Below are 25,763 nucleotides of genomic sequence, written 5' to 3'. Positions count from 1 at the left end.
CATCGCATCAATATCGCAGCAACTGTTTCCTCCAGGTAATTTTTCACCTTTGATCGCTCACTGTCTCGAATCGCTTCATTCTTCTTTTACTCTGAACCATCTTCTCCCCCGCGCCTCGCTGTGGCTTGGCGTTTTCAGTCGTAAGGGGACATCGGTTTGCTACACGTAACATACCTGAAGGGGTGTTTGCTTGACTGCAGTTGATGGGTCTGCTCAGCCACAAATCAACAAGGACCCTGGACTCTTTCACAAAGTTTAGTTCAAATCAGATGTTAAAAATGCTTCAGTTAAAGTATTTACACAAACACACACACACACACACACACACACACACACACACACACACACACACACACACACTAACAGGCCTTGGTTCTGCCATCTCCACACACACACACACACACACACACACACACACACACACACACACACACACACACAGGTTAACTTTATCCTTGTATTTTAACAGCTATTCACCCCATGGAATTATCTTGTTCTTCCGTTACCTTCAACCAGTTCACCAAGTTTGGCGTAAATCGGATCAGGGCTGTTTTATCTGACCTTTCCAAGTGATCTTAACCTTTGACCTCCTGTTCTTAAAGATACTACGTCAACCCCTTCTCTCACGCTCACCCCGTTCACCAAGTTTGGTTAAAATTGGATAAATACTGAGTGGTCTGTATTGACTGTTAATTAATGTGAAAGGAGAGAGAGAGAGAGAGAGAGAGAGAGAGAAGAGGGATACTTGAGAGGGGAGATAGATAGATAGAGATAGATAAATAGATACATACATACAGAGAGAGAGAGAGAGAGAGAGAGAGAGGAAAAACTGAAAGGAGTGGAGTGGCTAGTAGGTAAGGGGTGGGATGAAGAACTGAAAGGAGAGGAAGAGGAAGAAAGAGGAGAAAGAGAAGGGAAGGAGAGGAGAAAGGGAGCTGGAGAGAAGAGGGAGAGGAGAGAGAAGGGGAGAGGAGAAGGGAAAGAGGGAGGGGGAGGGGAGGAGGGGAGATGGAAAGCGAGAAAGAGTTAAGAGGCGTAACGAAAGGACGCCGTGGATTGTGTGGAGTTGAGACCAGCTGCTATTTAGGATCAGTCCTGCGTGAGAGAGAGAGAGAGAGAGAGAGAGAGAGAGATACATACATACATAGAGAGAGAGAGAGAGAGAGAGAGAGAGAGAGAGAGAGAGAGAGAAGTGGAAATTAGAAAGAAATATAGCAACACAGATAGACGGCTAGATGAAAGGTAGGTAAATTGAGTGAGTGAGAGAGAGAGAGAGAGAGAGAGAGAGAGAGAGAGAGAGAGAACAAATATACGGTATAGCTAGATAGACAGATAGACACACAGATAGATAGATAGTAATTGCATACCAGTGAGAGAGAGAGAGAGAGAGAGAATGAAGTGCCCACTCCCACGGGAAGCCCAGGTAGGGGTGTCGCAACACCCACCCCAGGAAGGACCCACGGCCCCACACCCACCCAAGGAGAAGACCACAGGGAGGCACATAGGGAGCGTGCAAGTCCCAGGCGATACGGGCCTAGGTGCCCCACGACCCTGGGCTCCTCTTCCCCTCAACACGGCCATCATCAGGAACGCCACCCTGGCAGACTACATCACAGCCGGGCCAGCCCTCGCCAGGCTCAGGGTGGGACTCGTCCTAGCACAGTCCAAGCAGCACCGTGGTGATGGCCACCCTCCGCACCGGGAAGGAAGTGACGGCCACCATCAGCACTTCGGCTGCAGCTGCTCCTGGGAGCAGCGCTGCAGTGATGGCCACTGTCCACACCAGGAAGGAAGTGATGGCCACCGTCCACACTTCGGCTGACAACCCAGAGAAAGGCGGAACCGTGTTGACGGCCACCATCTGCACTGGTAAGGAAGAGATGGCCACTGTACGCCCTTCATCTGTCACCTCCTTAGGGAGCAGCACCACAGTGATGGCCATTGTCCGCACCGGGAAGGAGGAGACGGACACCATCTGCCCTTTGGCTGTTGTCTCAAGGGCCTGTGGAACCACGGTGACAGTTACCATCCACACCGGGAAGGAAGGGACGGCCACTGTACCCATTTTGTTCACTACTCTTGTGACTAACCCCTTGGAGGAAGTTCCTGGTTTGGCCCACCACCCATCCAGAGGCCGAGCAGGATGCCTTTCTCTCCCCACAGGTGCAAATCCCCAGAGGAGTTGCAGCTGGAGGAGATGTAGAGTGGGCCCATCACAAGCCTGGGGATCCGTGCCCTGCAGGCAGTACCCAGACGACGCCCTCAGATGACGGACTCCAGGAGGAAGGGATGCCTCAGGCAGCTCTTGATGGCGGCTTGACCCAGCGGAGACCGCAGCCCCCAGACGCCCAGGGGCACCCCTAGGACTCCGGGGCATGACCTCGCCAGCACTGCCAACAGGCAGCCCTCTTCCAGGAGCAGGTGGAGGCAAGCACGCCTGCTTGCCCTGTTTAGCCCCTGTCCAGAGGGCCACCTTCCTCACCGAGGCCTCACTAGGGAAGGGCCTCCCTCCACGCCGACCAGCATCCCACTCCGGACATCACCTCCAGCAGTAGTACCGTGCCTCCTACGAGAAGACACACCTGACGAGCTACCTCCCACGCCTGGGTGACACCTGTAAGCAGCCCAGCCCCACAGCAGCCCGAGCCAGAGTCAACCAGCCTAATTGTCCCCCTTAACCTGTCTGTGTATATTATTAATATTGTACTTGTTGTGACTGTAACGAAGGCAATGTAGGTGTAAGGTTGGTCTGCCGGGTTTTTATGCTCTGTTCCTCTTGTTGTGTTCTAGTTCCGGTCTTGAAAGAGAACCCCGGCTCAGTAGCTAATGCTCTTAGGACGAGAGGTCGACCCTAGAACACCTAGCATAACCGAGACAGACAGATAGACAGACAGGCAGATGATAGTGAACAGACATAAAGATAGATAGATAGACAGGTAGATGAAAAGATAAATAGAGAGAGAGAGAAACTGTGAATCAAAGCTATTAACCCATTCCCCTCGACCTAGAGGTGGTGAGACGGTATACCCTGTGAAGAGCTCAGCATCTGCGGCGTCCACCCAGGAGTCAAACCTCATAATTCCTTACTTGCGATTGACGGGACTGCTCGCGTAAGAAGTGGTTAAGCAACATCAGAAAATAACACTAGAATATGGCGCTAGTCACGAAGAAGTGCTATGGAAAGGATGAATTGACGTAGTATAGGACGAAAACCCGGGCCAAGTTACGATAAACGGACTATAGAAGGTGGGTGTACCATCCACTCACTGAATGTAGTGCTGCCTTCTGGTGACTACACTTAATGACAAGCCAAACCGTTGTAACCCTGGAAATTCTCTCTCTCTCTCTCTCTCTCTCTCTCTCTCTCTCTCTCTCTCTCTCTCTCTCTCTCTCTCTCTCTCTCTCTCTCTCTCTCTCTCTCTCTCTCTCTCTCTCTCTCTCTCTCTCCTATCTATCTATTTTTCTGTCTATCTATCTGTCTGTGTGTCTGTCTGTCTATATGTATGCCTCTCCACTTCCCTCCCATCCTGTCTCTCTCTCTCTCTCTCTCTCTCTCTCTCTCTCTACCTACCTACCTACCTATCTATCTATCTGTCTGTCTGTCTGTCTGTCTATTTGTGGTCTGTCTAATTGTCGCCTGGTGGACACGCGGACTTAGAGGCTTACATTTTGCGACTCAGGGGCGAGAGAGGGTGGTCAAGCACCTTAAGTATTCCGAGAAGACTAGCCCCGGGCCCCTACGTGTGGGGTGTGTGAGATGGGGGGATAGAGAGCTAGGGACTAACGAGGAGGGTGTATGTGAGTGAGGTGGAGGGGGAGAGGGAGGGGGAGGCCAAGGATGAGATGGAGGGATGGAGTGGAGAGGTATATGAGAGAGGGGGTTGTGAGCTGGGAGCAGGGCAGTGAAATGGCGGGGGACAGGGTGACATGGAGGCTATTTGTTTGTGGCCACCCCTTCCGGGATTAAGGCGTCTGGCAATAGATAGATAGATAGATTGATAGACAAATAATTAGATAGAGAGAGGGGGAAAGAAAGCCTACAGTCTACTGGGTTCACGTTTAACTGGACTCCAAGAATGGGTAATATCCGAGAGGTTGTATGAGTGAAGGAAATTCTCTCTCTCTCTCTCTCTCTCTCTCTCTCACACACACACACATCCACACCCATCCACCCACCCACCCTCTCGCTCTCTCTCTCTCTCTCTCTCTCTCTCTCTCTCTCTCTCTCTCTCTCTCTCTCTCTCTCTCTCTCTCTCTCACACACACACACACATCCACACCCATCCACCCACCCACCCTCTCTCTCTCTCTCTCTCTCTCTCTCTCTCTCTCTCACACACACACACACACACACACACATCCACACCCATCCACCCACCCACCCTCTCTCTCTCTCTCTCTCTCTCTCTCTCTCTCTCACACACACACACACACACACACACATACACACACATCCACACACCCACACTCTTTCTCTCTCTCTCTCTCTCTCTCTCTCTCTCTCTCTCTCTCTCTCTCTCTCTCTCTCTCTCTCTAACTCTTCCCGTCTTGAATACCTAGTTGTAGCACTAGATAAGCATAGAAGGATACTAGTCACGAAGAAGTGCTATGGAAAAGATGTATTGATGAGCCAGGTAAAGATAAAAAGAGTATAGCAGTATAATATTAAATGTTTTGTTCGTTATTTTGAGAGAGAGAGAGAGAGAGACTGATTGCTTACTTTACTGATTGACTCTCAGATAGATATAGACAGATAGATAGATAAATAGGTACAGAGAGAGAGAGAGTAATAATAATAATAATAATAATAATAATAATAATAACAATAATAATAATAAACTTTATTTCCACAAACCGTGGTAATTCATACAAGTTATATACACAATTATAGTACAACATAGATGTGAAGATTATACCCTGTAGATATAAGTGTTAGGGAGTATAGTACAAAGGTATATAACGGTACAATTATCAATATACTAAATGTCATTATATTTTCTATTTCAAATTGTTGTTTGTGAATTATTACATAATATTTTACATCATATTTTACTGGTTTATTATTGTTTAGCATTATACAGTAAGATTATTGAGGGTGTTTGGTAAGTGATTCTTAAGTGTAATTTTGAATGTTTAAACTATGTGATTCCTTGACATTTTCTGGCAGGTGGTTGCATATCTTTGGCCGTGTTACTGCTAAGGATCTTGCACCTGAGTCCGTATTAACCTTAGCAACGAACAGATTATTTTCTTGTCTAGTAATACTTTGTGTCATGTTGTGTACCGATGGAAAAGACAGGAGACAGTCAGGGTAGAGATTAGCTGGATATTGGAAGACTGTGACAGCTGTGTCAAACTTTATCTTGTTTGGAGTGTTTAGCCATTTCAGGTCTTTTAAAACTGCAGTGACATGGTCATTCTTCCTTGCTTTTCCATCGACAACTTTAGCAGCAAAATTTTGTAGTTTCTGTACACGTGAAAGTTGAGATTTCCCTGCAGTGCCACATATTACACTGCCGTAGTTTAGGATACTTAGGGCCAGTGCCTACACTATGATTTTTCGAGTGTCTTTGTCAAAGCTATCTTTTATCCTGTTAATATATATTGATATGCCCATTACTTTTTTGTTAAGTTCATTTACGTGCTTATCAAAGGTCATGTAGCAATCCATACATATACCTAAGTGTTTTACGTAGGTGCTGGGTTGAACTGCTGTGTCTCCAAATCGAACAGTAGTGTCAGGTGGTATTAGTGAGATCATTGGCCTGGTCCCTAAAAAAGATACTTTGTGTTTTAGTGGTATTCAGAAGAAGACAGTTATTAAGAAAGTATTCCCTGGCTATACTCAAGGTTTCCTCTGCTTTGTGCAATATATCCTGAAGAGAATCTAGTTTGCCACTGTGAAGAAACTGAGTGTCATCAGCATATTGCACTAACACACAGTCGTTAAGGTTTTCTACGAGATCGTTCACACGTATATATATATATATATATATATATATATATATATATATATATATATATATATATATATATATATATATATATATTGAATAGTATAGGGCCAAGAATTGAGCCTTGGGGTACCCCGTAGGTGACATTTGATTTGGAGGATATGGTGTTTTGGGTGCGAACAGACTGTGTTCTATTACTGAGGCAGCTGTCAAACCAGAAGTTATCAACACTGACTTTACTGAGTTTATGGAGAAGAATGGGATGGCTGACACTATCGAAAGCTTTTGATAGATCACAGAGGGTTAAAAGTGATATGTGTGTATTATCCATGTTATGGTAGATATTATCAGTGATAACTGTGATGCTGTATTGGTGGATAGTTTAGCACGGAAGCCATGTTGGGTTGGTGAGAGAAGTTTGTTTGACTCAAGAAATGTTATTAGTTGAGATGAGACGATTTTTTCGATAATTTTGGAAAAAACAGGTAGCAGTGAAATTGGTCGGGAATTGCTCACGACCTGAGTGTGCCCATTTTTATATAAAGGGGTGACTGTAGCATTCCTCCAAGCAATAGGGAATACACCCGTAACAACTGAAAAATTTATTGCATGAGCAGAGAGAGAGAGAGAGACGTAGATAGTCAGATTGCTTACTTGCTTTACACACACACACACACACACACACACACACAGGAGTGGAGAGACGTCGGCAGACTGTCAGATTTCATGCTTGCTTTACTGAGAGAGAGAGAGAGAGAGAGAGAGAGAGAGAGAGAGAGAGAGAGAGAATCACCCCACTCTAGTATTTCTTGAACCACGTATACAGTCCTTAGAGAGAGAGAGAGAGAGAGAGAGAGAGAGAGCACCAATCACCCCACTCCAGTATTTCCCCAGCCACGTATACAGTAAAGTGATGGTCTTTGAGAGAGGTGAAGTCAGTGAATGTACAGCGAGGTTGGATGGTGAGGAATTGGAAAATGTGAGTGCGTTTAAGTACTTGGGTAGTGTGATGAGTAAGGATGGAGGTTTGGAGGGTGAAGTGCTTGAAAGGGTACAGCAGGGAAGAAAGGTTGCTGGTTCTTTGAAAGCAGTGATAAGAAACAGGGAAGTGAGCATGGAAGTGAAAAAGTTACTACATGACAGTATTGTGATACCAACTCTAACGTACGGAAGTGAAGCTTGGACATTGTTGGAAGGACACAAGTCAAGAGTGAGAGCAGTGGAAATGAGTTATTTAAGAGGAGCCTGTGGAGTCACATGGAGAGACAGGCTGACGAATGAGGATATAAAGGAGCGTTGTGGTGTGGATGTGTATGTGATAGGAAGCGTTATGAGGAACACACTGAGGTGGTTTGGCCACGTGGAGAGGATGGAGGGTGAAAGACCGACGAAGAGAGTGTATGTGAGTGAGGTGGAGGAGGGAAGAGGGAGGGGGAGGCCGAGGATGAGATGGAGGGATGGGGTGGAGAGGTATATGAGAGAGGGGTGTGTGAGTTGGGAGCAGGGCAGTGAAATAGCGGGGGACAGGGCGACTTAGAGGCTATTTGTTTGTGGCCACCCCAAACGGGATTGAGGCGTCTGGCAATAGATAGATAGATAGATAGACGTATACAGTCCTTAGAGAGAGAGAGATAGAGAGAGAGACAATGACCCCACTCCAGTATGTCCCCAACCACGTACAGTCCTTAAATATGTCCTTAAATTTCTCTGTGTTCCTGATTGTGGTTTTGAGGCCTTATTACACCCGCTGGACATGCAAACGAGGGGGGGGGGGTGCGCTGTGGTGGTGTGGTGTGGCGTGGTGGTGGGGGTTGCTGCGGTGGTGTGGTGTGGTGTGGTAGTGAGGGTCGCTGTGGTGGTGTGGTGTGGTGTGGTGGTGGGGGTCGCTGTGGTGGTGTGGTGTGGTGTGGTGGTGAGGGTCGCTGTGGTGGTGTGGTGTGGTGTGGTGGTGGGGGTCGCTGTGGTGGTGTGGTGTGGAGTGGTGTGGAGGTGGGGGTCGCTGTGGTGGTGTGGTGTGGTGTGGTGGTGGGGGTAGCTGTGGTGGTGTGGTGTGGTGTGGTGGTGGGGGTAGCTGTGGTGGTGTGGTGTGGTGTTGTGGTGAGTGTCGCTGTGGTGGTGTGGTGTGGCGTGGTGGTGTGCTGTGGAGTGGTGGTGGGAATAGCTGTGGTGGTGTGGTGTGATGTGGTGGTGGGGGTCGCTGTCGTAGTGTGGTGCGGTGTGGTGGTGGGGGTAACTGTCGTGTGGTGTGGTGTCGTATGGTGGTGGGGGTAGCTGTGGTGGTGTGGTGTGGTGTGGTGTGGTGGTGGGAGTCGCTGTGGTGGTGTGGTGTGGTGTGGTGGTGGGAGTAGCTGTGGTGGTGTGGTGTGGTGTGGTGGTGGGGGTAACTGTCTTGTGGTGTGGTGTGGTGTGGTGGTGGGGGTCGCTGTGGTGGTGTGGTGTGGTGCGGTGTGGTGGTGGGGGTCGCTGTGGTGGTGTGGTGTGGTGTGGTGGTGGGAGTAGCTGTGGTGGTGTGGTGTGATGTGGTGGTGGGGGTAACTGTCTTGTGGTGTGGTGTGGTGTGGTGGTGGGGGTCGCTGTGGTGGTGTGGTGTGGTGTGGTGGTGGGGGTAACTGTCTTGTGGTGTGGTGTGGTGTGGTGGTGGGGGTAACTGTCTTGTGGTGTGGTGTGGTGTGGTGGTGGGAGTATCTGCGGTGGTGTAGTGTGGTGGTGGGAGTAGCTACCGTGGTGTGGTGTGGTGTGGTGGTGGGGGTCGCTGTGGTGGTGTGGTGTGGTGTGGTGGTGGGAGAAGCTGTGGTGGTGTGGTGTGGTGTGGTGGTGGGGGTAACTGTCTTGTGGTGTGGTGTGGTGTGGTGGTGGGGGTCGCTGTGGTGGTGTGGTGTGGTGTGGTGGTGAGGGTCGCTGTGGTGGTGTGGTGTGGTGTGGTGGAGGGCGTAGGGGTAGCAGTGGTGGTGTGGTGTGGTGTGGTGGGGATCGCTGTGGTGTGGTGTGGTGGTGGGGATCGCTTGGTGGTGTGGTGTGGTGTGGTGGTGGGAGTAGCTGTGGTGGTGTGGTGTGGTGTGGTGGTGGGGGTAACTGTCTTGTGGTGTGGTGTGGTGTGGTGGTGGGAGTATCTGCGGTGGTGTAGTGTGGTGGTGGGAGTAGCTACCGTGGTGTGGTGTGGTGTGGTGGTGGGGGTCGCTGTGGTGGTGTGGTGTGGTGTGGTGGTGGGAGTAGCTGTGGTGGTGTGGTGTGGTGTGGTGGTGGGGGTAACTGTCTTGTGGTGTGGTGTGGTGTGGTGGTGGGGGTCGCTGTGGTGGTGTGGTGTGGTGCGGTGTGGTGGTGGGGGTCGCTGTGGTGGTGTGGTGTGGTGTGGTGGTGGGAGTAGCTGTGGTGGTGTGGTGTGATGTGGTGGTGGGGGTAACTGTCTTGTGGTGTGGTGTGGTGTGGTGGTGGGGGTCGCTGTGGTGGTGTGGTGTGGTGTGGTGGTGGGAGTAGCTGTGGTGGTGTGGTGTGGTGTGGTGGTGGGGGTAACTGTCTTGTGGTGTGGTGTGGTGTGGTGGTGGGAGTATCTGCGGTGGTGTAGTGTGGTGGTGGGAGTAGCTACCGTGGTGTGGTGTGGTGTGGTGGTGGGGGTCGCTGTGGTGGTGTGGTGTGGTGTGGTGGTGGGAGTAGCTGTGGTGGTGTGGTGTGGTGGTGGGGGTAACTGTCTTGTGGTGTGGTGTGGTGTGGTGGTGGGGGTCGCTGTGGTGGTGTGGTGTGGTGCGGTGTGGTGGTGGGGGTCGCTGTGGTGGTGTGGTGTGGTGTGGTGGTGGGAGTAGCTGTGGTGGTGTGGTGTGGTGTGGTGGTGGGGGTAACTGTCTTGTGGTGTGGTGTGGTGTGGTGGTGGGGGTCGCTGTGGTGGTGTGGTGTGGTGGTGGGAGTAGCTGTGGTGGTGTGGTGTGGTGTGGTGGTGGGGGTAACTGTCTTGTGGTGTGGTGTGGTGTGGTGGTGGGAGTATCTGCGGTGGTGTAGTGTGGTGGTGGGAGTAGCTACCGTGGTGTGGTGTGGTGTGGTGGTGGGGGTAGCTGTGGTGGTGTGGTGTGGTGTGGTGGTGGGGGTAGCTGTGGTAGTGTGGTGTGGTGCGGTGTGGTGGTGGGGGTAACTGTCGTGTGGTGTGGTGTGGTGTGGTGTGGTGGTGGGGGTCGCTGTGGTGGTGTGGTGTGGTGTGGTGGTGGGGGTAGGGGTAGCAGTGGTGGTGTGGTGTGGTGTGGTGGGGATCGCTGTGGTGTGGTGTGGTGGTGGGGATCGCTTGGTGGTGTGGTGTGGTTTGGTGGTGGGGGTCTCTGTGGTGGTGTGCTGTGGTGTGGTAATGGGAGTAGCTGCGGTGGTGTAGTGTGGTGTGGTGGTGGGGGTAACTGTCGTGTGGTGTGGTGTGGTGTGGTGGTGGGAGTATCTGCGGTGGTGTGGTGTGGTGGTGGGAGTAGCTGCGGTGGTGTGGTGTGGTGTGGTGGTGGGGGTAGCTGTGGTGGTGTGGTGTGGTGTGGTGGTGGGGGTCGCTGTGGTAGTGTGGTGCGGTGTGGTGGTGGGGGTAACTGTCGTGTGGTGTGGTGTCGTGTGGTGGTGGGGATAGCTGCGGTGGTGTGGTGTGGTGTGGTGGTGGGGGTAGGGGCAGCAGTGGTGGTGTGGTGTGGTGTGGTGTGGTGGTGGGGGTCGCTATGGTGGTGTGGTGTGGTGTGGTGTGGTGGTGGGGATAACTGTGGTGGTGTGGTGTGGTGTGGTTAGGGCGGTGATGCTGGGGATAGGGGTAGCAGAAATGGTGGAGGTGTGGCAGTGGTGGTTGTGGTGGTTGTGGTTGTGGTGGTGGTAGTTGTGGTGATGGTGGTGGTGTTAGAGGTTGTTATTGTCAGTTCCTACATAATAATAATAGTTAATACATGATACGTAAGTTAATAAATAATAATAATAATTCCAAAAGAGTATCACTATAAAAAATAAATTAAAAATAAACTAAATTTGTTAATAATATATAAAAATATACACAATGTAGTAGAAAAAATATATATATATATATATATATATATATATATATATATATATATATATATATATACAGTACATCAGAAGTTTGGTTTGGAGCGCGTCACCATGGCAACCGAAACATTACAGAAAACGGGTGAGGGTAAACTATGGTATTATTCGTTCTACCAAGTCTGTATTGTCCGTGTGTGTGTGTGTGTGTGTGTGTGTGTGTGTGTGTGTGTGTGTCTCTCTCTCTCTCTAAATATATATGTTATGGTAGGTGTTTTTAGGTCGACTCTCGCCCTAAGAACACTAGCTACTGAGCGGGGTTCTCTTTCGTGACCGGAACTAGAACACACAACAAGAGGAACAAGGCATAAAAACTCGGCAGACCAACCTTACACAGATACTGCCTTAATTTCCTTTTTACAATATACAGCAAGTATATACAGTATAGGTTATACGGACAATGTCAGGCTTTTGGTACACAATAACTACTGCACACAATACATACAAGGGTAATCACCATCACTCAACAATATTCACTAACAGCACACAGGAGTTACAGGCACAGTCTATATAGTTCTTCCCGTACAGTCCTAGTGTACCACTCGTTACTTTCAGACTTAGGCACTTCTCACTGTACATTAGAGGTGTCACTGGGATAGGTATGAACACTGCCAGTTTTCACTGTACCACTGATGTCAACAAGCCACATAATACTGACACTGTCAGTCCTTGTTCTGTAGGGAGTCACTATTAGTACACTAGTGGGCTTCTTGGGCTGCTGAAACCTGAGCTTAATCAGAGGTGGCACCAGGACGTGGGGGGCTGGTCCTCGGCGGTGCCCTCCCGTAAGGGACACAGGACTACTGCAGGAGGTGAGGTTGCCTGGGTGTGGTCATGGTCTGGGGTGCAGGGAGGCCGTTCCTTAGTGGGGCCTCGACCTGACACGTGGCCCTCGAGACTGGGGCCAAACAAGCCCAGAAGACGCACCTGCCGCCGTCTGCTCCTGGCGGAGGGTCATCGGCAGGACGGGCTCGGAGGTCCAGCCCCGGGGTCCTGGGTGTGTCCCTGGGTGGATGGGGGCTGCAGTCACCACTAGGTTGGACCGCCGTCAGGAGTGGCCTGCGACGTCCCTTCTGGGTGGTGTCCGTCAGTTCCTGGCGTCGTCCAGAGGCGACTCGTAGGGCGTGGACTCCCTCTCCCGGGATTGGGCCCTGCCACCACTCCTTAAAGAGCAGCTCCTCCTGGGGACCACACCTGTGGGGAGTGCCAGAAGGGCGTCCTGCGCAGCCTCTGGGTGGTAGATAGGCCGTGCCAGGGACTTCCTCTGACAGGGAGGCCGTAGGGACTGCAGACGTAGGGCGTACAGTGACCGTTCTTTCCCCGACGTGGACAGTGGCCGACGCCGCCGTTCCACAGACCCTGAGGGCAGCAGCAGAAGGGCGTACAGTGGCCGCTCCTTTCCTGGCATGGACAGTAGCCGATACAGCGGTGCTGCTTGGGCCTGCCTGTAGACAAGTCCCACCCCGATCCTGGCGAGGGCTGGGCCGGCTGAGCTGTAATTGACCGGGACTGTATAGTTGTCGCTGGCCGTGTTGAGGGGAAGAGGGGAGTAGGGCCGTGGTGTACCTGGGCCCGTATCATTCGGACCTGGCGCTCTCTCTACCTGCCCTTCCGTGGTCTCCCTCTGGGGTGGGGGTGGGGCCGTGTCTCCGTCCTAGGTGAGGTGTCTCAATCGGTAGAGAGGTGGCCTGCAGTCCTAACGGACCCAGGTTCGAATCCCGGCTGGGGCAGGGAACAGTTTAAGGATTTGAATTTCATTAAATCAGGCTTTACTGATCTACCAGAAGACCCGCCGACATGTCGTAAAAATACCCCCGCTAATACCAATACACCAGTCCTGTATGAGACAGCCCTAGCATGTATTCAATATGGACGGTGGGTGTTAACGCTGAAGTGGTGACATGTAGAGGTGTATGGTATGTAGGAGGACTACTGGGCCTTGATAGCAGGCTGTGAAGCCTATGCCCAGAGTCGGACACATAAAATATATATATATATATATATATATATATATATATATATATATATATATATATGTATATATATCTGTTCACCATCATCATCATCATCCACTCTCTCTCTCTCTCTCTCTCTCTCTCTCTCTCTCTCTTTCTCTCTTACTGTCTATCTATCTATCTGTTCATCATCAACAATAATATCCCTCATTCTCACCCAGCCCCTCTCTCTCTCTCTCTCTCTCTCTCTCTCTCTCTCTCTCTCTCTCTCTCTCTCTCTCTCTCTCTCTCCATAAAAAGATAGAGCCAGCAGTTCTGTTTAATAGCTGTGACATTGAAACCTTTATTGAGAAGGTTGGGATGTGGTTGTTGAGAGAGAGAGAAAGAGAGAGAGAGGGGGGGGCGAGGGGGAGGAAGAATTGGAATTGGAAATATTTATTATCTGTAAAATGTACAGAATGCAATACAACAAAAGACAGTGGTGGTGAAGCCACACACTTTCTTCAGCCAATACAGTTACATACAGTTTGGAATTGGACATTCGTGGGTGTAGCCACACAATTTTGGGGGAGTTTAGTTACATATCCTTTGATTAAAAAAAAAAACAAATGTTACACACTATGTTATGAAATACAGAGGCATATGTATGACGTATTACATACAAGAGTAAAGGGTAATACTAGAGTAGGAAAGAACTACAGTGAACAAATCCTAGCGAGCAAATCAGCACCACCGCTGTGGCCGAAGGTGCTGACAGCATCGCCTTATCAGCAGGTGGGTGAGTGACGGCCACTACACCACCACCATCACACCCACCACACTCTCCCTCCACTACACACTCCCTTCGTTACAGTCTTCCCTTCCTCTTGTTGTGGTTGTATTTTATATATATTCTCCACTGATACACACCAGCGTCTGTCTTACACTGGCTTGAAGCAGTACATTTTTGTTTTTTCAGCAACTCTGGCCAGGTAACATAAGGCACACTCCCTCTATAATTACACGTCTCTTTCTCCGTTGTATATCATCACAGCTGTTTACTTGACCACAGTCCGTACATGACACTCAGTTTTTTCCTTACCCTGCCTTGGAAGCATAGTTGTTAGCGGCTATTGCTGGGTAGCGGAGTGCTTGAATGTTGCGGGTCTGTGAGGATAGAACAGGGGATAGCTAGTGTTTGTAAGTGTAAACAAAGGTGTCTCTCTATTGTATTTTGTTTTTCATTTGGAGGGAACTGTTATTCCGGCCTCATGGCCTTTGGTTCCTTCTTCCTCACATAAAAAAATAAGTGTTCGTTAGTATTGTGGTACGTATTCCGGATATTCACGCAGAATTGGCAGTGACAGTTTTTCATTGATTAACCATGTGATTTGTTCAGTGTTGAAAGTTGTGGGTTTGTATAGTCAGTAAGGTACTGGACATGCTATTACGTAATGCTGCAGGGTGTGTGCCACCACCCCCACACACTGCACATGGTACTGCATCTTACCAGGTGAATTTCCAATATATTCATAGCCCAGCCTCAGTGTCATGCACGTGCAGAGGGGGGGGGCGGAGGGGGCTTGAGCCCCTGCCTCTTTGAACCTTGATGCCCAAAGTGCCCTTTTGTCAGAGTTTTTGTGTGTGAAAATCCGTCTGTGCAGCCCAAAATAATAATAAAAAAATAATAATTTAGATCTACCTTGGTCGACCTCGATCACGTGATCCACAATGTGCCCTGCTCTCAGTTGTAGTGATTCGCAATTTTGCATTGCCATTTTCTTGTCTTTTTTCTCGTTGTTTGACGTTTGTCTTTTAGCTGGTACCCTCCATCCTGCCTCACTACACCCTCCATCCTGCCTCACTACACACAGTTTCAATGTTGTTCTCAATAACAATACCAATCAATAATTATCCCACCATTCACGATAGACAATGTAACAGCAGATTGTACCTTGTTTCTAGATGGACTGGGAGCGAGTCATGACGAATCAGATGAGAGAATGGAAGGAGAGAAAGAAGAGAAAGAAGACACTGTGCATCAGAGAAATGAGAGCTTGCTGGAAACAGAGAGCCAGGAGGAGACAGAGGCTGGAGGAAGGCCTGGAAGGGTGTCAGAGGTTATTGAGCCCACACAGAATGTTGAGGTAGAGGAAACAGCTATCCAGGAGAAAGATGTTGGAGTGAGAGAGGCAGAGCCTGAATTACAGATTACACAAACTGTGGAGGTATAGGGAGCAGCAAGCCAAGAGGAGGCAGATACCAGAGGGAGGCAAACATTCTCACACCTGCTTGAACCTACCCACCCAAATGATCCTGCCCATGTCCAACAACATAACATCAAATGTGATGATTCCTTCACTCAGTTTTGCAACAGTACCGGACCCTGTCAACCAGTACTCTCATCCTTTCCAAAAAATGAAAAAGGGCGGTCATTTCAAAAGAAATGGTATGAGAACAACACATGGCTAGAGTACTCCCCAAGTCTTGACGCAATGTTTTGTTTCAGCTGCCGTCTTTTTTTGAGTGAAGAAAAATACACAAGCGGGAAAACATGGAAATCAGAAGGAGTTAATCAGTGGAGAAAGGCTCTTGATAGAATTAAAGATCACAGCGCCTCAGAATCACAAATGTGTAATATGGTGAGGTGGAACAATTCAAAAAAGAGATCACTGGAGGCAGCTTTCGAAATGGGTGACCGTGCATCACAAGCTGCTAAAGACAGGGAAAGAGAAAAAAACAGAGAAATCTTGTCCCGTTTACTAGCCACCACACTTTACCTGGCAAGACAGGGCATGCCTTTCAGAGGAGACGATGAGAACCCGTCAAGCCAAAATCGAGGTAATTTCATAGAGTTGGTAGAGTTATTTGATAAATATGACAGTATAATTAAATTGCACTTAGAATCGGTAAAACAGAAGCAAGGCCCTGCTAAAAGACCTCTTGTCTCACTCCTCTCCAACAGAAGTCAGAATGATATGATTAGAGCTTTGGCCATATCAGTAAAAAGAGTGATCCAGAAAGAAATCCAAGAGAGCAAAATCTTTTCAATTCTCATGGATGAAACCACAGATGCTGCACACACTGAACAGGTTTCTTTTGTCATTAGGTATGTGCATAACATGAAAATCAATGAGCGCTTTCTTCAGGTGTGTAACATTCATAACACAAGGGGAGATTCTCTTGAAAACCTAGTGATAGCTCTACTTGAAGAAAATAATCTGAAGTTGGAAAACATCCGGGGTCAAGGTTACGATGGTGCTGCAAACATGAGCGGACGCTTTAACGGACTTCAGTCAAGAATCCTTAAAAGAAATCCAAAGGCATTGTACGTACACTGCCAGGCACACTGCCTTAATCTGGTGTTAGTTGAAAGTGCAAAGTCGAACATCTGTTTTGTCAGCTTCTTTAACTTAGTTGAGAAACTTTATGCTTTTGTGGCCAACTCATCCAAACGACACTCTGCATTTATTGAAATGCAGAAGACGATGTACCCTGATCGGCGTCCACTGCAGCTAAAGAAGCTGTCAGACACGCGGTGGGCCTGCAGAGAAACAGCCCTTTGCACTCTGAGGAAGGTCCTCCCAGCTGTCATGCAGTTTCTTGAGGAAATGACACAGCAAGACCCTCCTGACTCTTCAGCAGGTGATGCAATGATTCTACTCAAGGGCATCAACTTTGAATTCTTCCTGTGTTTGGAAATCACCTGTCCAATCTTCCAGGTAACTGTGATGGCTTCTAATGCTTTGCAGCAGAAAGACATGGACCTGGGTGCAGCATACAAAGTTGTTAATGGAGTTTTACAGGGACTGGCGCACAGCAGAACAGAGGAGGAGTTTGATAATATGTATAAACAGGCTACAGAGAAGGCTGCATCAGTGGGCCTGGACCCTCCAACTGAGATTCCTGGTCAAGCTAGGAGGAGGAAAATGCCAGCTAAGTACAAGTTCACTGCCACAACAGCTACTGTTGATCACACTTTCCCTACTTTGCAAGACTACTATCGTGTTAAAGTGTATTACGTTTTTGTGGACACAATGACACATGAGCTTCGGAGACGCTTTAAAGGAGAAGATAACTCCACTTGGGAAATCCTAAATGCTTTCCACAGCCTGACAGTTCCAGAGAACTGGAAAACAGCAAATCCTCCAACAGAAGCACTGCAAGCTGTGAAGAAACTCTGTCAGTTCTATAACATTGAAGTAGACAAATTGCAGACAGAACTTAAGGTCTTCCATGCATCATACTCATGCCCCTCACCCATCAGTGTGACATCTATTCTTACAGTGGTCAAAGAAAACAATGCACATGTGGTTTTCCCTAACTTGACTGAGCTGCTGAAGACCTACGGCACCCTTCCGGTGTCTACAGCTACTGTGGAACGTTCTTTCTCAAAACTGAAGCTGGTGAAAACAAAACTTCGCACCCTTTGCACAGAGGAGAGGTTGTCGGAGCTTCTTTTACTTGCGATTGAAAAGGATATTACAGTCAACCTTAGTGAAGTCATTGATATTTTTAAGAGCATGGGCAACAGGAAGTTGCTGTTGTAACTGCAAGAGAAGATGCCACTGTGATGTGTAAACACACACACACACACACACACACACACACACACACACACACCTTAGTGACCTCTAATCTCTATTCTTTCTCTCATTAATCAGTTACATTTAGTTACATTAATAACATTATAAAATAATTATGAATACATCATTCATGTCTATGATGTCTGTTAATAAATGCAGGATGGATTATGAAACAATAAACATTTAAGATTTCAGAAATATGAATTTTTATTATTACTGGCCTCTGTCTACTAATTTATACATGAGTAATTTGAGTATGAACAATGATGTGGTATGTTGTGATTCGATGTTATCTTTATGAATATGAGTTGCTACAATTCAACCGGTTATAGTCAGGTATGCTTTTGCATCCATTCTCAAATTCATGCTCCATGTGCCCCTTTTTAACTTTTGAGCCCCTGCCCCTCCAACGGTCTCTGCACGGCCCTGCTCAGTGTTATGGCAACGGCGTCAGGAAGTCCACCGCTGGGAGAGAGAGAGAGAGAGAGAGAGAAACAGACAGACAGACAGACAGACAGAGAGGGAGAGAGGATAATGATGGTAGAGAGAGAGAGAGAGAGAGAGAGAGAGAGTGTGTGTGTGTGTGTGTGTGTGTGTGTGTGTGAGAGAGAGAGAGAGAGAGAGAGAGAGAAACAATTTACACTCGCTAACCGTCCACCTCTACCACTTAAATCTCACTGGCAGTATCTTGAGTTTTTAGGGGACGGCTCATTCTGCTGGTGTGGGCGTGGGTGTGGTATGTGGAGGAGGAAATGAATAAATGATGCAGGGTAAAGACTGGCTTCACTGCCAAAGCCGTTTCTCTCTCTCTCTCTCTCTCTCTCTCTCTCTCTCTCTCTCTCTCTCTCTCTCTCTCTCTCTCTCTCTCTCTATATATATATATATATATATATATATATATATATATATATATATTTATATATCTATCTATATATATACATATATATATCTATATACATAGATCTAAATCTATCTATCTATCTATCTATCTTTCAATCTATCCATCTATATATCAATCTATCTATCCATCCATCTATCTATCTATCCATCTGTCTGTCTACCTACCTATCTATCCATCCATCTATCTATCTATCTATCTATCTATTCATCTGTCTATCTATCTATCTATCTAGCTATCTATCCATCTTTCCATAGATCTGTCTACCTATCTATCTCCATCCATCTACCTATCTATCTATCTGTCTGTCTATCTTTCTATCTATTTATTAATCTATTAATATATATGAATAGATTAATAACAAACACCAATTTTGTCCAATTTTAAACCTAACGACATCCCGCTGGGTCCGTTAAAAGACGTTATTTCAAATACTCGTCCCAACCGAATTCCTCCACCTAATTAAGCAAGAGTATATTTAAATCACGTTCATAAATCACCTCACATCCCAGCACACGTTGGTTGCAATCACATATTAGTTTATTGGTTATTTAATTGAGTCTTTCGTCTCTAAAAACTCTTTGACCACAACTATGATTCAAATTCTCTAAGCAAAGTTCTTTTAAAATGGCGACATGATTTTAAAATTAAAGGGATATTGACAATTATCTGGTCTGTTGCCTAGTAGATCACCTTTATCATTCTTTTTCTGTGTCTGTCCTCCTCTCTTCCTATTTCTCACCATCATCCACTCACTTGATGTAGTGCTGCCTACTTCTTCCTTCACCTTTATCATTCTTTTTCTGTGTCTGTCCTCCTCTCTTCCTATTTCTCACCATCATCCACTCACTTGATGTAGTGCTGCCTACTTCTTCCTTCACCTTTATCATTCTTTTTCTGTGTCTGTCCTCCTCTCTTCCTATTTCTCACCATCATCCACTCACTTGATGTAGTGCTGCCTACTTCTTCCTTCACCTTTATCATTCTTTTTCTGTGTCTGTCCTCCTCTCTTCCTATTTCTCACCATCATCCACTCACTTGATGTAGTGCTGCCTACTTCTTCCTTCACCTTTATCATTCTTTTTCTGTGTCTGTCTTCCTCTCTTCCTATTTCTCACCATCATCCACTCACTTGATGTAGTGCTGCCTACTTCTTCCTTCACCTTTATCATTCTTTTTCTGTGTCTGTCCTCCTCTCTTCCTATTTCTCACCATCATCCACTCACTTGATGTAGTGCTGCCTACTTCTTCCTTCACCTTTATCATTCTTTTTCTGTGTCTGTCCTCCTCTCTTCCTATTTCTCACCATCATCCACTCACTTGATGTAGTGCTGCCTACTTCTTCCTTCACCTTTATCATTCTTTTTCTGTGTCTGTCCTCGTCTCTTCCTATTTCTCAACATCATCCACTCACTTGATGTAGTGCTGCCTACTTCTTCCTTCACCTTTATCATTCTTTTTCTATGTCTGTCCTCCTCTCTTCCTATTTCTCACCATCATCCACTCACTTGATGTAGTGCTGCCTACTTCTTCCTTCACCTTTATCATTCTTTTTCTGTGTCTGTCCTCCTCTCTTCCTATTTCTCACCATCATCCACTCACTTGATGTAGTGCTGCCTACTTCTTCCTTCACCTTTATCATTCTTTTTCTGTGTCTGTCCTCCTCTCTTCCTATTTCTCACCATCATCCACTCACTTGATGTAGTGCTGCCTACTCCTTCCTTCAACTTTATCATTCTTTTTCTGTGTCTGTCCTCGTCTCTTCCTATTTCTCACCATCATCCACTCACTTGATGTAGTGCTGACTTCTTCCTTCACCTTTATCATTCTTTTTCTGTGTCTGTCCTCCTCTCTTCCTATTTCTCCCATCTTTCCTGTCACTTTTTATTACTCTTCTTTCCTTTTCAGGTGGCTTTACATTGAGTGACAAGCCTAATGGTTTCCTGTAAGCCAGGAAACCATTTACAACGCTGGGTGGTAACCATATAACCAACCCATACGTGTTCCCTACGTGTCAACAAGTGGGTTGGTGGAGGGTTAGTGCCCCTCCCCGTAAAACAACTAACTCAAAGACAAACGGCCACCCCTTACGGGATTATGGCGTCTGGCTAGATAAGTTCCTATGATTTTTCTTATGGTGATTTAGTGAATATGTATGTGTTTATGCCTATCTTTAACTATTACTGTATGTGATAGCCGTCCTTGGTGTGGTCCGTTCGTTAGTTCTTTGCGTAACCGACGTAGGAAAGATGGGCGTGAGTGGTGACTAGCGGACCGAACTGACTTGACTGTGTTATGTGGGAGAGGGACTGTCACTCGCATTGTAAAAGTCCAAGAAACAAAATATTACCAAAAATAGGTTGATTTATGAAGTGGTGATGAGAGAGGCTGGCTGCAGGTATGAATAAAGATAGCTGGTTGGAAAATATACCTTCTAAACCAACGCCTTTACCCGATGCTCATTTTTTTTCATTTTCACTCCTGGCACTGCTATCTCGTATGTGAATTTAATCCAATAATATTTCTTTAGTTAAAAATTCTTAGTCAAATTCCAGTCACGGTGCACAAGAGGTCATAAACGTAGATCATTGAATTTACTGGATGTTTATAAATTCAAATGTTTGAAAGAGACTTGATCCGTTAAATGCGTCGCGCTTGCCAGATGCGTTCGAATGTGCATCAGAATTTCTTTGTTAAATAGGCAACAGATGCTTCTCAGAATATTTAGCGGTCAGAGAAACGTGGATTGATTTAGACCTTACTTAAGATACTCGTCATTCTGATTTAAGATATCAGACTGAGCGGTTTTTCCTGGTCAGTTTGCATATACGAAATAGCAATCGATAGTTGCTTAAATTATCCTCTTCCTAGCAGAATTCCGTGCATGTGTGTGTGTGTGTGTGTGTGTGTGTGTGTGTGTGTGTGAATGCTTCCTGGTGACGCTGGCTAGGGTGGGGTGGGGTATGTGTGTTTATGTGTGTAAATTTGACTGGTTCGTGTGTGTGTGTGTGTGTAATTCACCGGGTCAGTCAGAATCACTTGATGGTCGTGATCATCAGCTTTTTACCCGTGTGTGTGTGTGTGTGTGTGTGTGTGTGTGTGTGTGTGTGTGTGTGTGTGTGTGTGTGTGTGTGTGTGTGTAAATGCTTGGTGGTAGGGCTGATGTGACGATACCGGTGCTGGATGGCCCCATCTCGGCCGCAGAGGTGGAATGTCAGGTTAAGAGAATGAAAGTGGACAAAGCTTGCGGGCCAGATGGGCTCACCCCTGGTGTCCTCACGATCTTGCCAGCCCAGTGGCTGTTAACCATTACCACATTATTTAACGCGGTCTTTATGTCTGGCATGTACCCTGTGTCGTGGGCGAGGGCTATGATTTTTACTGTTTTTAAGAGAGGAAGCAGATCTGATGTTAATAATTACAGAGGTATTAGCTAAGTTATTTGATATGGTTCTTTGCAACAGACTAAATCTGTGGTTCCGCCCATTCTGTGAGCAGGTGGGAGCCCAGAGTAAGCGCGGGTGTATTGAGCACATCGTCGCATTACGTCTTCTCACGGACATGGCTCGCCGGAAAAAGTGTAAACTATTTATAACCTTTGTTGATTTTAGTAAAGCTTATGATCTGGTCCCTCGTAATAAACTATTTATGATTTTAAAGCGTATGGGTTGTGGGTTGGTAATGTTGGCTGCATTGGTGGCTATGTATAGTGTCACGGAGTCGGTGATAGGGGGAGCCGTCATGACTGCCACGCTTGGGGTCCGGCAGGGCTCACGCACGTCTTGCCTTCTCTTCATAATGTTAATGAACGAGCTCATTAGGATGCTCAAGCAGGGGTGCGCGCCTGAGGGGTTCCTGGGCTGGCTCCATACTCTAGTTTTAATGGATGATACAGTATTGTTATCCACGACAAGGGTGGGCATGATGAACAAACTTAGGATATTGCAAACCTTTTGTAAAGATCATGGCATGATTATCAATGAATCAAAAACGAAGTTTTTTGTCATTAGCGGCACAGAGGAGGAGGTGGAGCCGTTGCGGGTGGATGGGCTAGTTATTGCCCCCTGCACTTCATACGTGTACCTGGGGTCGCCCTTCACCAGCGACGGATCTGCCTCGTCCTCGCTCAAGTTACATGCAAAGAGCAAATTATGTCACGTGCTCAAGTTCGTATCGTTTGCTACAAAGAACAATGACGTGCCTTTTGTGGTGAAGTGAAGGGTATTCGATGCGGCGTTAATGTCTTCGTTACTTTATGGCTGCGAGTCATGGGTGGGAGCCGACCTAAAACCTATCATTAAGCTTTATGATTGGGCCCTTAAGCAACTCTTGGGAGTGAGAAAGGCTACCCCGAATGATGTTTGTTATGCCGAGGTAGGATACCCTTCGTTACCCGACTTGGTTAGATTTAAGCAACATAAATTTTACTCCAAAATGGTATCAGAGAGATCCAGTCTGACAGACGATCCCGTGATTTTTGCCATTGATATTGTCACTAGAGGTAATACCGGGATGAGCAAGACGATTAGAGGGTTCATAGATACGAACGTGCCAGATATGAGTGCTCTCATGCAGAATGTGTATGCACGTATCACAGCGTCCAGTGGTTCAAGGTGTGCAGTGTACCGTAGCTTGAACCCCAACTTTACGCTCCACAGTATACACAAGGACCGTCATACGGTGAACGATAGCTTTAGAATGGCTTTCACCCGTTTCCGTGTGTCGGGTCATAGTTTGTGTATTGAGACTGAACAATGGAATAGGCGGGGACGGGGTCGTTTACCACTGGAAGAGCGTCTGTGCGTATGTGGAGAGGTTCAGACAGAAAGGCGCGTTGTGGAGAGTTGTCCTGTCACGAGCGATATAAGGCAAAATGCAGGCTTGACTTGCGTACAGGAGCTCTTCAGTGGCAAGTACGCAAATGATGTTGCATGTAACATTGTTTACGACATTCTTAAATTATACGTATAATATACGTATATTTGTTGGTTCCTGGCATGATGACGACCGACCATCTTCAGTTTCTTTGTTTTTTGTTCAAGTTAGTTTGTGGACTGCAGAATGAATTTCCGTTTTAATAGTTCGTATTTTATTTACTATATATGTTGATATATTTTTTTCTTAATGTAAAGGCAAATGTAACTGTGGTCAATAAAATATCTATCTATCTATCTATCTATCTGTGTATGTGTACATAGGTTTGGTTTGTGTGTGTGTGTGTGTGTGTGTGTGTGTGTGTGTGTGTGTGTGTGTGTGCAGGCAGTAAGGCGAGCTGACTGGGTGGCGGGAAATTTGAACTTACGGATAAGCTTTCAGTGGAATGGGCAGTTGTAAGAAGGCGAGGTGAGTGTAATGGGAGCGTGGTGAGGCTTTGCACCCACCTGATACCAGTGAGAGAGAGAGAGAGAGAGAGGGGGGGGGAAATATATAATAAATGAAGATGATGATGATCATGATGTGAGAGAGAGTGAGAGAGAACTGATAGGAAAGAGGAAGAGGACGAGGAGAAGGAATGTGTAGAAGGAAACTAAACCTAATGATAGTAGTAGTAGTAGTAGTAGTAGTAGTGGACTGCAGGCTGAAGTTGCCCCTCTGCTTCCGTCCACCATGGTCCTTTCGGGGGATAGGGAGGGAGTTGAGGGACGTGTGTATAACCAGGCAGCTCCACCACCCAGTTATATCAGTGCCACCACCTGAAGGCCTCCCTCCTACCACAAATATTCGTTCATTTTAAATTCTCATTGATATTCGTCTCTTTTCAATTTATTTCACGCAGTTTAGAGACGCGAGAAGGTATTACATCAATTCAAATCCATCTAATTGCACTTCTTCGTGACTAGCGCCATATTCAAATTCCAGAGATTGCAATTTTCAGCGCCACACTTCTATTAATCGATTTTTTGAGGCTTATAGACCTTGATATTATTTTTTATTTTTATATATTCAAAATTGAAATGTTTTGATTCAGGAACGTAAAGAGACAAATGTGTATACGGAATGAGTCGCGTAGGTAGGTAGGTAGGTAGGTAAGTAGGTAAATAGGTAGGTAGGTAGGTAGGTAAGTAGGTAAATAGGTAGGTAGGTAAGCAATTGAATAGGTAGGTAGGCAGGTAAGTAGGTAGATAGGTAGGTAAGTAAGCAAGTAGGTAGGTAGGTAAGTAAGTATTTAGGTAGGTAGGTAGGTAGGTAAGTAGGTATGAAAGTAGGTAGGTAAGTAAGCAAGTAGGTAGGTAGGTAGGTAAGAATGTAGGTAGGCAGGTAGGTATGCAAATAAGTAGGTAGATAGGTAGGTAAGTAGGTAGGTTGGCAGATAGGTAAGCAAATAAGTAAGTACGTAGGTAGGTGGATAAGTAAGTACGTAGGTAGGAAGGTATGTAGGTAAGTAAGTAGGTAGGTAGGCAGGTAGGTAAGTAAGCAAGTAGGTAGGTAGGTGGGTAAGTAAGTAGGTAGGTTGGTAGGTAGGTAAGCAAATAAGTAGGTAGGTAGGTAGGTAAATATAAGTTGGTAGGTAGATAGGTAAGAATGAAGGTAGGTAGGTAAATATAAGTTGGTAGGTAGGTAGGTAAGAATGTAGGTAGGTGGGTAGGTAAATATGTAAGTACTCTGGTAGGTAGGTAAGTAGGAAAGTATCATTTATTTCCTACTCCCACTGCCACACCCACGCCCACACCCGCAGACTGAGCGCCTCCCCCACCACAAGCTAACATAATGTGTGTTTCTGGTTGAGTACTTGCCTATGTAAACACACTTGAGTCAGTCCATTAAGGCACACAGACACCCCTTGTTCTACCACACCACGCTACTCTGCTACCATACCACACTACTACCACACCACACTACACTACTACCACACCACACCACACTACTACCACACCACACCACACTACTACCACACCACACTACACTACTACCACACCACACTACACTACTACCACACCACACTACACTACTACCACACCACACTAAATTCTACCACACCACACCACACTACACTACTACCACACCACACCACACTACACTACTACCACACCACACCACACTACACTACTACCACACCACACCACACTACTACCACACCACACTACACTACTATCACACCACACCACACTACACTACTACCACACCACACCACACTACTACCACACCACACCACACCACACTACACTACTACCACACCACACCACACTACACTACTACCACACCACACCACACTACACTACTACCACACCACACCACACTACACTACTACCACACCACACTACACTACTACCACACCACACTACACTACTACCACACCACACCACACTACTACCACACCACACCACACTACACTACTACCACACCA

At 46.9% G+C, this 25,763-nt stretch overlaps 3 protein-coding genes across 3 annotated transcripts in view; all 3 read left to right on the top strand.

The window, feature by feature from the left end:
• The first annotated feature begins 15,624 nt into the window (after positions 1 to 15,624).
• On the top strand, positions 15,625 to 17,484 carry LOC145401594 (zinc finger MYM-type protein 1-like). Its single transcript, XM_080273788.1, has one exon. The coding sequence runs from the start codon at positions 15,625 to 15,627 to the stop codon at positions 17,482 to 17,484; it is 1,860 nt and encodes a 619-aa protein (XP_080129914.1).
• A 4,675-nt stretch (positions 17,485 to 22,159) lies between these two features.
• Positions 22,160 to 22,636, top strand: LOC145401593 (uncharacterized). The gene has a single exon (XM_080273787.1). The coding sequence runs from the start codon at positions 22,160 to 22,162 to the stop codon at positions 22,634 to 22,636; it is 477 nt and encodes a 158-aa protein (XP_080129913.1).
• Positions 22,637 to 22,930: 294 nt separating this feature from the next.
• The window catches only part of LOC145401592 (cartilage oligomeric matrix protein-like), an 80,313-nt gene continuing 77,480 nt past the window's right edge, over positions 22,931 to 25,763 (top strand). The window contains exon 1 of the mRNA XM_080273785.1: positions 22,931 to 23,150. Coding sequence (XP_080129911.1) covers positions 22,931 to 23,150 — 220 coding nt within the window. The remainder of the gene's footprint in view (positions 23,151 to 25,763) is intronic.

The sequence above is a fragment of the Coenobita brevimanus genome, chromosome 56 (genome assembly GCF_032717465.1).
Source record: "Coenobita brevimanus isolate Jiangsu-jjx chromosome 56, ASM3271746v2, whole genome shotgun sequence".
NCBI classification, from domain to species: domain Eukaryota; kingdom Metazoa; phylum Arthropoda; class Malacostraca; order Decapoda; family Coenobitidae; genus Coenobita; species Coenobita brevimanus.
This window is presented reverse-complemented; position numbering and strand designations above follow the sequence as displayed.

Excerpts from the sequence above, each read along its gene's own strand:
- LOC145401593 (XM_080273787.1), top strand. The coding sequence starts at position 22,160 with ATGACTGCCACGCTTGGGGTCCGGCAGGGCTCACGCACGTCTTGCCTT.
- LOC145401594 (XM_080273788.1), top strand. The coding sequence starts at position 15,625 with ATGGGTGACCGTGCATCACAAGCTGCTAAAGACAGGGAAAGAGAAAAA.